The following is a 12,593-nucleotide window of genomic DNA, read 5'->3' on the forward strand; positions in this document are numbered from 1 at the left end:
GCCAAGCACACACCTTGAAACCTAACCCTTCGAAAGCCCAGGTCAAACAGAGAAGTGCAGTATCTGGGAAATAGACTCAGGGAGATCAGTAGATAAGGAGAGAGTGAAGTGTAACCTTCCACTGCCAGTGGATACTAAATACTTGCAGTCCTGTTGGGGGCTGAGACTTTATGGTGGGATATACAGAAAAAGCAGGACCCTTGTATGAGGGGCTTAAAAGGCTGCAATGGATCTGGACAGAAGCAACTAGTTCATGGGAAAGCTTGAAAAGGGTTAATGGAAGCATCTGCTTTGGCTGCCCCCAACAAAGACTTGTTGACTACTATAGCAGAGCACTGACAGTTCCAGAAAGCTAACTGGGAATCTGTGAGCAAACTGCTCTTGCTGCTTACTGGACACGACAGAAAGCCCAGGGAACTATCGGAGCAAGTAAAGTAATTGTTAAAAGCCATCATGCTCTGGGAAAACTACTAAGTCAGGAAATTTTATTCAAAGGGCATGTGAGTGGATAAGGCTGTACAATTGGTCTTTGCTCTCATGACAGAAAATCTCCAATTGCTCACCCTGAAAGAACCTGAAATATCTGTATGGTTCTTTCAGAGCCCCAGGAGGAATCTAAAGCACACGCTGTCTTTACGACAACTCCGGTTGAACAGGTAATTGGGAAAACAATCTGTCTTGTGCATGTAGCTTATATTATAAAGAAGGAAAGTGAATTACAGGATCAGGAGACAGGCAAATACTTAAATCCTTTCAATATAAGCTAGAGAAGGGAGGGACACAGTCCACAGATGTCCGCAGTTGTAGAAGTGTTGGAGAGAATGAAAAACAAACTGAAATAATTATTGGAACTGATTCAGATTAGATTATGTTTATAAAGGTACCACCATTTATCTTCCATGGTGGAAAACTATGACTTTTACAGGAATTGATGGATCTTAAATTAAACGTAAGATCCTTTGGCAATGAATGGAAGAATTGGCAGCCAATTTTAATAAGTTCAGACTGGTTAAAATAAAATCACATAAAGGAAAAGGTCCATTACAATGGGGGAATGAACAGGCAGATAAGCTTGCAAAGAAGCAGCAATCACTGGTACAATATTGGAAGCTGTGCCAGTGGCAATAACCACCCAGGCACAAGCAAAACAAGAACAAAAAAATGATGAAAACAACCAGGAAGGATTGCTATTATTACAGGACATTCAGGCAAAAGTTGAGTTGGTACAGCAATGGATTGTAGAATGCCCCTCAAAGTGGCAGGGCATTCTATGGAAAAAAGAACAAAGCTTCATTATGTCAAAACCAAACAATTAATGGGTTTTAGCAATCTTAGCAAATGCAACACCTCCCTTTGGGATGGATACATGGTTCTGTTGTGGGGGGACAGCTGAAATTTGAAGAGGCATTGGAGAAACTTAAAAAGATGAGCTGGTGGCCTGGAATGAAAGAGGATTTGAATGTCCATATTCATAGTTGTTTAACATGTGCAAAACAAGACCTTGCTAGAAGGAAAAGGCAAGGAGAATTAATGCATCAGGCTTTAAAGGGTCCCTTACAGTGCTTGCAGGTGGTTTTTGTGGGACCCTTGCCCACCACACCTAGGAAGAATAGATTTATGTTTGTAATTGTAGGTAGCTTCAGGAAATGGGCGGAAAGAGAGGAGTCTGGTAGCTGCAAAAGTGTTGTTAATAGAAATCTTTCCTAAATGGAGTTTACCACACTGTATTGACTCTGATAATGGGCCAGCTTTCATCAGACAAATGTACCAAAGTGTGAGTACATGGGCTGGTATTCCCCTACCGTTACACATCCCCTTCCACCCTCAAGCTGGAGGGCAGATGGAAAGCATGAACAAGTCCCATAAAATTGAATTATCCAAACTGTGCAATGAATTGGGAACAAACTGGGACATGGTGCTCCTATTGTATTTTAAATCTTGGCCGGAACATTTACATTTCCCAAAGGAGTCACTCCTCTCTCCTTTAGAATCACAGTTAAAGTAACAGTGAAATCCTTGCTGATCTTAAACGCAAAAAAGAAGCTTACAAGAAGTGCAAGATTGGACAAATGACCAGGGAGGAGTATAAAAATATTGCTCAGACATGCAGGAGTGAAATCAGGAAGGCCAAATCACACTTGGGGTACGTCTATACTTACCTCCGGGTCTGGCGGTAAGCAATCTATCTCCTGGGATTGATCCCGGAAGTGCTTGCCGTCGACACCGGTACTTCTGCTCCGCGAGAGGAGTACGCGGAGTCGACGGGGGAGCCTGCCTGCCGCGTGTGGACCCGCGGTAAGTTCGAACTATGATAGTTCGACTTAGCTGAAGTTGCGTATCTTAGTTCAAAGTGTGGGGTTAGTGTGGACCAGCCCTTGGAGTTACAGCTAGCAAGAGATATTAAGAGTAACAAGAAGGGTTTCTTCAGGTATGTTAGCAACAAGAAGAAAGTCAAGGAAAGTGGGGGCCCCTTACTGAATGAGGGAGGCAACCTAGTGATAGAGGATGTGGAAAAAACTAATGTACTCAATGCTTTTTTTGCATCTGTCTTCACAAACAAGGTCAGCTCCCAGACTGCTGCACTGGGCAGCACAGCAAGGGGAGGAGGTGACCAGCCCTCTGTTGAGAAAGAAGTGATTCGGGACTATTTAGAAAAACTGGACGAGCACAAGTCCATGGGGCCAGATGCGCTGCATCCGAGGGTGCTAAAGGAGTTGGCGGATGTGATTGCAGAGCCATTGGCCATTATCTTTGAAAACTCATGGCAACCGGGGCAGGTCCCGGATGACTGAAAAAAGGCTAATGTAGTGCCCATCTTTAAAAAAGGGAAGAAGGAGGTTCCGGGGGACTACAGGCTAGTCAGCCTCACCTCAGTCCCTGGAAAAATCATGAAGCAGGTCCTCAAGGAATCAATTCTGAAGCATTTAGAGGAGAGGAAAGTGATCAGGAACAGTCAGCATGGATTCACCAAGGGCAAGTCATGCCTGACTAACCTAATTGCCTTCTACGAGGAGATAACTGGCTCTGTGGATGAGGGGAAAGCAGTGGAGGTGTTATTCCTTGACTTTAGCAAAGCTTTTGATACAGTCTCCCACAGTATTCTTGCCAGCAAGTTAAAGAAGTATGGCTGGATGAATGGACTATAAGGTGGATAGAAAGCTGGCTAGATCGTCGGGCTCAACAGGTAGTGATCAATGGCTCCATGTCTAGTTGGCAGCCGGTTTCAAGTGGAGTGCCCCAAGGGACGGTCCTGGGGCCGGTTTTGTTCAATATCTTCATTAATGATCTGGAGGATGGCGTGGACTGCACTCTCAGCAAGTTTGCAGATGACACTAAACTGGGAGGAGTGGTAGATACGCTGGAGGGTAGGGATGGGATACAGAGGGACCTAGACAAATTAGGCCAAAAGTATTGGGCCAAAAGAAACCTGATGAAGTTCACCAAGGACAAGTGCAGTCCTTTGAAAACTCATGGAAGCAGTTCTGCAGAAAAGGACCTAGGGGTTACAGTGGACGAGAAACTGGATATGAGTCGACAGTGTGCCCTCGTTGCCAAGAAGGCTAACGGCATTTTGGGCTATATAAGTAGGGGCACTGCTAGCAGATCGAGGGACATGATTATTCCCCTCTATTCGACATTGGTGAGGCCTCATCTGGAGTACTGTGTCCAGTTTTGGGCCCCACACTACAAGAAGGATGTGGAAAAATTGGAAAGAGTCCAGTGGAGTGCAACAAAAATGATTAGGGAGCTGGAGCACATGACATATGAGGAGAGGCTGAGGGAACTGGGATTGTTTAGTCTGCAGAAGAGAAGAATGGGGGGATTTTGTAGTTGCTTTCAACTACCTGAAAGGGGGTTCCAAAGAGGATGGATCTAGACTGTTCTCAGTGGTAGCAGATGACAGAACCAGGAGTAATGGTCTCAAGTTGCAGTGGGGGAGGTTTAGGTTGGATATTAGGAAAAACTTTTTCACGAGGAGGGTGGTGAAGCACTGGAATGGGTTACCTAGGGAGGTGGTGGAATCTCCTTCCTTAGAGGTTTTTAAGGTCAGGCTTGACAAAGCCCTGGCTGGGATGATTTAGTTGGGGATTGGTCCTGCTTTGAGCAGGGGGTTGGACTAGATGACCTTCTGAGGTCCCTTCCAACCCTGATATTCTATGATTCTATGATTCTAACTGCAGTGTAACAAACATACAACCCCCGTGTTGCCCAGTCTTATGGTTTCATTGGTAGCCTCGCAAGACCTGGTGTTTTTCCTAACTCCCCTCTTCACCCCTGGAATCCAGAGGTTGTGTGAGAGCCCAGTTTTCATTTGAAAAAAGGAAGGTTCAAGATCACATGGTTTCGGGGACCCACTTGAAAACATGACCACACATGCACCTCTTAGAGAAATGAGACGAATCCAGCATTTATTAGAGTTTTAGATCCTGTGCCTTTTTTGCAGCCTGACTCGTGCTTTTTAGGGTTCCTAATTTTGGTTGGACATAGGGTGACCAGATCACCCAAGTCAAATATTGGGACGCGGGGGGGTGGGGCAGGGCAACAAAAAAAACCACACACACACACACCCCTTCCTCCACAAGCGCTGGAGGGAGGCCCGGGAGACGCAGGGGAAGCATGGGGCCGGGGTGAGTGAGAGTCTGGCCTGGCCCCGAGTGCAGATAGGACTCAGTCGGGCGGTAGGGAGAGTAGGGGGGTGGCCCACGGGGCCAGGCAGTGGCTGTTCTCCACCCCCTCTCCCCCCCGGGCAGTGGGACTCGGGAGCAGCTGCTGCTGCAGCTCCCACTGCCGTGGGGGGAGGAAGCAGCCAATGGCGAAGCTCGGCGGCTGCAGCTCTGGCACCCGGGCCCGAACCCCCCGAGCCCGGGCCTGCTGCGGGGACCTAGCAGCGCGCACACTGTGCCCAGCAGCATCTGGGCTGCTGCCCAGCTGGTGCAATCCCGCGGCGGCCCCCGAGTGGGGGCAGCAGGCCCCAGCCCCCCCCCCGTCCTGCTCGGGTCCCGCAGGGGAACTGGACTGCCAATGCCTCCGGCCCGGGGCCACCGTGGGATTGCGCCAGCTGGGCAGCCCCCCTACTCTCCCTAACACCCTGCCTGCACTCGGGGCCAGGCCGGACTCTCACTCACCCTGGCCCTGCGCTTCCCCTGTGTCTCCCGGGCCTCCCTCCACAAGCACTGGAGGGAGGAGGAATGGCGAGCCTGGGGAAGAGGCGGGGATTCGGGGAGGGAGCCAATGGGGGAAGGAGGGGGCGGGGGCGGGGGCGCGAGCGGGGGGGGTGCGAGCACTTCCAGGCTCTGGAGTATTTGCTTGTTTGTCCCGAATCCCGACCTAACATTGGTCAGGACACGGGACAAACAAGGAAATATCGGGAAAGTCCCGATAAAATCGGGATGTCTGGTCACCCTAGTTGGATGTATTCCTGGAGGTTTCTTCACATGACGTAATCTTTAATTAGATTCATCTTTCATTCCTGGAGACTCCAGGCCAATCGTGAAGGGTTGGCAACCCTGTTTTTTGACCACTGGGGCTGTGGAATCCTGTATGTCTTCATCCAGCAGGTTCACTGAGCTGCATGGTCTCAACGTGGTTCCTCCAAACAATTGAATCCTCTCTTTGTATGGCAGAACCGCTCTCGGGTTGGCAAGGGGGCAGGTGGGCTCCTGAGCTGATTTATGGCCATCCCCAGGCGGTGCGAAGAAATTGTTAGCTGTTCACACAGCCCCCTTCGGCTGCCCAGCACCAGATTTAGACTAATAGATCACAGACTGAACCATCCCTGACCAGGCTGAGTGCCAACAGTACCAGGGCCCAGGCACACCGGCACCCAGATGGCCACGCCCAGCGCCACTGCTTGCAACCATCACCCCCATGCCCTCGCCCAGTCAAAGGAGAAGCACTGGGAGCGTCTGTGAGGCCTTGCCTATGAGTCGGGCATGGCTCTCCGCAGCCACCAAAGGGGAGGGGCTAGTTGATGTTCCAGCTGCCCCCCTCCTCACCCAGCACTAGTGCCTGAGCTTGCCCCTCCTGGCTGGGTGATGCCAGGTTTGCCCCTGGGAGTGTGTTGGCTTCCTCTCTGGCATGGTCAGACCTGCTCCTTCTCAGCTCAGCCTTAACTGGCCTGGGTGCTGAGATGCCCCCATGCCATGCCACCCTCCCCATTTCTGGCCCAGAATGGGCAGCTTCCCTGCCCCCCACCAGAAATCTGTGTCAATGTAACAGCCCTCACCCCAGACCATGCAAAGGTTGTGGCCACGTCTCCAACCACATCTCCTGACCCAGAAGGACTGAAGCCCTCACTGGGAACATTCCAAACCAGGGCTGGGCAAAGCCCCTCAAGGATGGACAAAGGGCCTAATCCTGCCGTGGCCCTAGGAGGGCTACTTGGTATCTGAGTCACTGCTCAGGGCCCTGAGTTCCCCTGTAGGAACAGGCGGGGAATGGGAGAGGGCAGCCGGACGGCAACTGGCGGGGGCTTGGGGTGGCTACAAGAACAGGGTGTGGTAGGAGCTATGGACGGATGCTGCCCCATGTCTGGCACATAGCTGAGGAGCTGGTACTTTAGGGGCAGTGATCCACACGCAGAGCTGATCAGCCGTGGGGACTGAGCAGCGTTCCCCTCCCCTTGCCGGGGGCGGCAGCTGCCGAGCCCCCCGTCACACTGCACAGTGAAGGCTGGCTGGGGCATGACCTCCTCTGGTACCACTACTCCGCCCTCCCGTGCAGAAGAAGACTCCTATGGCCAAGGCTGCCAGGGCGATGGCTCCCAAGGTGATGCCCAGAGCCAGAAGGGTGTGCGAGCGCCTGTGCTGTCCTTCTGCAAGACAAGAGGAATGGGCTCAGAGCCGGGCTTCGCTCTCAGGGGCCATGCACGGTGGGCGCCGGGCCTGGTGCATGGGACTGACCCAGGTTCCATTCCCATGTTCCCTCCATTTCCCCTGGGCTGGGGGCCCAAAGGGAGCCACTGCCAGTGTCGTAGGGGGGTTGTATTCCTGCTGCTGGGCAGAGGGTCCTGGTGCCAGCATGGTCTGGCGCAGGGATTGCTGGGCTACAGTGCCCTCCCTACACAGCACCCCTGGGAAACCCATGCCCGGTGGTCCCCCCTCACGTACCGATCCTGGCGCCATTCATCTTGCTGTGCCGCCTCACGAACTCCACACACGTCGTCTCCAGGAAGGACTGCAGCTCGGAGGTGGTCTGTGGGTACCGGTTCACCTGGGCATGGGTGAATGTGGCCAGCTCGTCGTCCTCCTTGTTTCCCGGTAGCACCCAGCTGGCATTGGCCGCCCGGAAGCTCAGGAAGTCGTCTCCATTGAATGCCACCTCGTAGAAGCTGTGAGAGGCGCCATCAGGGGAGAGCTGGCAGCCCAGCTTGCAGCGCAAGTGCAGGGGGTCTGTGAGGGGGCAGAGCCGGAGGGGTCAGGCTGGCATGGCCCAGACACAGGGTTCAGGAGGGCACATGGAAGGAGGGGTCATGGGGGAGCACCCCAACCCCTCCTTGTTTTGCCAGAGCAACCCTCGGGCAGATGGGGGGCAGTCAGCAGCACCCTCCTCACTGCTATGTGCTCCCTGGGCTCAGCCCCATCTCCCCATCTCCTCACTTCTTTCCCCCGATCCCACCCCAACTCCCTTTGCGCTCCCCAGATCTGTACCTCATTCAATCTCCTTTACCCTTTTTCTCTCCCTTGGCCTGATCCCTCTACCCTCCTCCTTCCCTTCTCATTCCCCACTGCCATCCCCACGCCCCCATACTTCTCTCTGCTTCCCTACCCCAGCTGGTGCCACACACTGCCAAGTAACTGATGTGTCTGTTCCCCTTTCATGGTACTCTCAGAGTTCCCGGGAAAGCTGGGTGGCAGCTGCCATTTTGTTCGCTGAGTGGGCGCAGTCTGGAGCCAGGAGACGCACACAGCGCTCGCTCACAGAGACTTGACTCTGGGCCACCTGGCTGTTTCCTTTTGGCCAAGATCTAAGTCACTGCTGTTGATAGGCTATGGCAGGCCCTGGGGGGCTGAGCAGGGAATAGGGCCAAGCTGAAAATTGTGACAAAAAATCTGGTTCAATCTGAACTAGGGTTACCGTACATCCGGATTTTCCCGGACATGTCCGGGGGGAAATCCCAAAAAGCCGAACATGTCCGGGAAAATAGGGAGGGGCCGGCGCCGCTGGGTGCTGGGCCGGGGGCCAGGCCGGAGCCGGCAGTGCTGGGCCGGGGATGCTCGGCCGGGGGCTGGCCCGGGGTCCGGGGGTGCGGGACCGGGGGTCCGGGGGTGCGGGACCGGCAGTGCTAGGCCGGGGGTGCTGGCCCGGGGGCCGGGTCAGGGCCAGCAGTGCTGGGCCGGGGCCGGGCCGGGGGCTGGCGGTGCTGGCCTGGGGGTGCTCGACCGGGGGCTGGCCCGGGGCCGGCACCCCAGGGCCCGAGCCGAGCCAGGCTGGAGACCCTGGGGCCGGGGCCGGAGGGAGCCGCTCGGTTGGGGGGGCGCAGACTGGGCCGCGCCTCCTCCCCCACCCCCACCCCAGCTTACCTGCTGCCTGCTTCAGGCTTCCCGCGAATCAAATGTTCACGGGAAGCAGGGGAGGGGGCGGAGTTGGGGCGGGGACTTTGGGGAAGGGGTGGAGTTGGGGCGGGGGCAGGGCTGGGGGCAGGGCCGGGGCCCTGTGGAGTGTCCTCTTTTTGGACACTCAAAATATGGTAACCCTAATCTGAACCAAAACCAATTTGCTTGTGGAATCAAACAATGCAGGGGAAAAGATTGTTTCAAAAGGGATTGAGTTGGCTCGAAACCAATGCATTTTTCAACCCAAAACAATTAGTTGAAAAACATTTGCCTAGCAATCCTGGTAAAGCATAACACCCTCGCCCCCGCTGCACCTCCCTGCCCTCACGTTACACACAGCACCCGGGGCGTGGGGGCAGCGCAGCACCCTGCCTGGCTGGCCCATCTATGGGTGGCAAACACCATGCATGCCCCCCTGTGCCATCCAGCTGATGCAAACTCTGTTTTTTCCACTTTGCTGCCACCCCCCAAGCCATGTCACCAGCGCCAGGTGTCAGAGGGGCCCATGTCCCCAGTGCCGCTCCCGCTCTGGTACTCACACTGCACCGGCCTCTCCTTGGTGATCACCTGCACGAAGGCATGGAAGGTCTTTAAGTAAGTCTGCAGGCTGCGCTCCATCTCCTGCCACTGCGCCGGGGGCTCCAGCGGGAGCAGCTGGCTGGCATTGAAGCCCTGCAGGCTGTGGGCCAGTACACCGTTCAGAGTGGCATTCCCCCAAAATTCAATGGTGCTGTTGTTCGGGAGGTGGGAGAGCTGAATCATGGTGAAGGTGTGCAGGGCTGGGAGAGACAGACACCCAGAGAATCAGAGAGTCGGAGGGCACTGGGCCAACCACATCCCCTGGACAGCTGACTTTGGGCTTCCTGCCACACAAAGCCCTCCCTTCCAGAGGGCATTCCTCCATCACTGCAGCAAGCCCCCAGCCTCACCTGCTGGCCCACTGGCCAGCTGCTCGGGCTCGCCCGCACTCAGCCATGCATGGGAAAGAAAAGCCCACAGGTAATTCCTGCAGGAGGGCTCAGCAGATGCTGGGATTTCCCTGCCTGCCATGCTTCACTCATTGCGGGGTTTCCCTGCCCACCTCCCCCCTCAGGGGATCCTGTTCCCCCTCTCCCCAGCACTGCCAGTCCCTCAGACATGCTAGCACCGCTGGTATCTCCTTGCGAAGCCGTTTCAGACTGGCCGGCACCAGCCTTTCCGGTGGTGCTTTGAGTGCAGGAAAAGCATTTAAGCTGGGAAGGGACCTGCCACTTCCCCATGTCACAGAGGTGGGAGGGGGAGGGGGGCTGTTACAGTCTCTGCAGGGGGAACCCTGGCCTGACACCCCATCCCATCCCTTGGCCACACCACCGGAAATCACACTCTCTCAGCTGGGCTGATCAGAGCGAGGGGTTGTCTCCATGGCTAAGCCCTCAGAGCCACTCGGGACCCGGTGGCTCTGCAGTTCCCGCAGGGTGCAAGAGCCCTGCCTAGGGGTGCTGGGGACCCCTCTTACCTGCCCCATCTCCCTGGTGGCAGAAAGTACCAACAAGGAGCAGAAGTAGCAGCATTCCCGCAGGCTGGCTGGGGGGCCCAGTCACGGCTCTGTTCTAGCCTGGTGCCCTTGATGGAGGAGTTGCGGGGTCCTGGAGCCTGGCAGAGCAATGGCAGGGGCCCCGTGCCCTACGCCTCTGTGCCGAGCTGTGCAAGGGATGTGAATGCAGCGGCAGTGCTGTGGATCAATCAGGGCTGTGGGAGGGAGCTGGGGCTAGCAGGGAGGAAGAGGGCGGGAATGTTAGTCCAGCTCTGTTATTGCAGCTCTGTTCCATTTCTGCAGCTGCTGACACGCCTTCTCTGCCAGCCCAGGGCCTGGCTCCCCTCTGCTGTCCCGGCAATGTGGCTGGGCTGGACCCTGGAGCTCACATACCCAGGGCTGATGCAAATGGGGGAGGAAGTATTCCGGGGCCCTGAGCTCTGGAGACCCCCCGGAACATATATAATGAGTGAAATGGGGCCCCAGCAAACATGATGTACCAGCTCCCACCCAGCACCTTCTCCTGCAGGGGGGAGTGTTTGTTAACCCCAGCTGCCAGGCCAAGCTCTGATAGGCTGAAGAGTGGGCTGGGAGTCAGGACCCCTGGATTCCACTCCCAGGCTCACATTGGGGTGATTGACAGAGGCAGGACTCCTGGGTTCAGCTCCAAGATGTGATGGGGAGTGTGGACTAATGAGTTAGAGCAGGGGGACTGGCAGGCAGGACTCCTGGGTTCTATGCCCACCATGGCTGCTGACTCCTTGTGTGATCTTGGGCAAGTCACTCACCTCTGTGCTTCAGTTTCCCTCTTTGTAGACTGGCTATGGACCCTCCAAGGGGATGTGAGGCACAGGGGTGGGCACGTGGGCTGGCTATGAACTGCACAGTGATCCCTGGATGGCCTTTTCCGGAGAGGACGGAGAAGTCTGCTCCGTACTTGAATCCTGGCCATGCTCTGGCTCTGTGCGGAGCACCACGGAGCTGACTGGCTCAGGAGCCATCCCCAGGAGCAGTCCAGCCCCGCCCTGCCTGTGTCAGGCTGTGTCAGCACAGCTGCTCAGCTCCCTGTGGGTCTCCTTTCTGGCCTGGGCCAGGCATTACATTGTTAACCCCTCTGGCACTGAAGGGACAACACAGCCCCCCCTGCAAGGGCAGGGCATGCAGATGTGATCCTGTTCCCAAGGAGGGGGTTGGAGCTGCAGACCCCCGCCCTGGGCACATACAGTTATCCACACACAGGGGATGACCAGACAAACCGAGGCACCGCAAGCCGGGTCATTTATGCTGAGCCTTGGGAGAGGACACCAGCTCCCCCTGGCCTGGGACAATCAGGATCTTCCCACATGGTCATTCTGCCCCCTCCCCCAGGGGGAGCTGAGGCTGCCATGCAGGAGGCTGTGGAAACCATTCTCAGCTGCTGGCCACAGGGCTTTAACTCCTACTGCTCCACAGCCCAGGCCTGCTCCTCTCCAAGGGGCCCCGTCACTCCCAGTGGGCTACAAGAAGGGGAGCAATTGGTGAGGACTGGGCTCTGCCCTGGGTTCACCACTCTCCCTGGTGATCCTGCTGCTGGCTGGCCCGTTACCCTCTGCTGTGCCGTGGGCAGTGCCTCCTCAGAGCTCTGCCCAGATGTGTCATTGCAGCTGGGCCTGCAGCATGACTGGTTTTCTGGTCTCGCTCTCCCTGGTTCCCACTCAGCTGTGACCTGCATGGGAATCCCCCTGCCCACCCCACCATTCCAGCAGCCCCTTGTCTGGGGCTAGACCTCCCAGCACTGGCGGGTCAGAGGGAGCCAGCGTCAGCTTTCAGTTACAAAAGCTAAGTTTCTAGCCCTCTATCATAAACATACAGCTAATGGTGGTTCAGATATACTTAAGAAGATGGAATTTCCCTGACTGGTTTCTTGGCTGGCTCCAAGAGACCCAGGCCAAAACCTTCCCCCACAGATTTGAAAGTATCTTCTCCCCTTATTGGTCCTTTTGGTCAGGTGTCACCCAGGTTATCTGAGCTTCTTAACCCTTTACAGATAAAAGAGGAATTAACCCTTTACAGGGTAAAGAGGGATTTTATGCTACCCTTAGCTGTATGTTTATGACATCCTCATAGTTAGGAGAAGAGCCTGAGCATGTGACCCGCCCGCCCCTCGAGACTCAGTAGCCAGAAGGCAAAAGGAAAGGACACTGTTTATTATTTTGAAGCCAGTCTCATGACTTTGAAGCCTGATTTGTGCTTTGGGAACACCTGGGATTAGCAATAGAGCTGTCTCCATGGCTGGGGAATGGGGGATTCTGGGGCAGGTTCTACTACCTCTGCGAGGGGGCTTCAACCTCGCCAGGGAGCTGGGGGCTGTGATGTTCCCCTCTGGTGTTATCTGGATGGGTGATCTGCTAGGTCACTCCAATCCTTGACTCTGGGAGCCAGCCTTACCCTGCTCTGCTGTGAGAACCCCCACTCCTGGGCTGTTCACGCACAGCCTCTGGCACATAAGCTGCTCCCAGCTACTTGCAAGCGAATGGCACTAGCCA

At 55.4% G+C, this 12,593-nt stretch overlaps 1 protein-coding gene across 1 annotated transcript; it reads right to left on the bottom strand.

Annotated features, from left to right (window-relative positions):
- Positions 1-5,262: 5,262 nt before the first annotated feature.
- PROCR (protein C receptor) lies at positions 5,263-11,010 on the bottom strand. The gene is made up of 5 exons (XM_054040706.1): positions 10,857-11,010; positions 10,051-10,302; positions 9,095-9,334; positions 7,110-7,391; positions 5,263-6,814 (listed from the first exon to the last, which is right to left on the bottom strand). Exons 2-5 carry the CDS (start codon positions 10,103-10,105, stop codon positions 6,654-6,656), a joined length of 738 nt encoding a protein of 245 aa, XP_053896681.1. The 5' UTR covers positions 10,106-10,302; positions 10,857-11,010; the 3' UTR covers positions 5,263-6,653.
- Positions 11,011-12,593: the final 1,583 nt, after the last annotated feature.

The sequence above is a fragment of the Malaclemys terrapin genome, chromosome 9 (assembly GCF_027887155.1).
Source record: "Malaclemys terrapin pileata isolate rMalTer1 chromosome 9, rMalTer1.hap1, whole genome shotgun sequence".
Classification (NCBI taxonomy): Eukaryota; Metazoa; Chordata; order Testudines; family Emydidae; genus Malaclemys; species Malaclemys terrapin.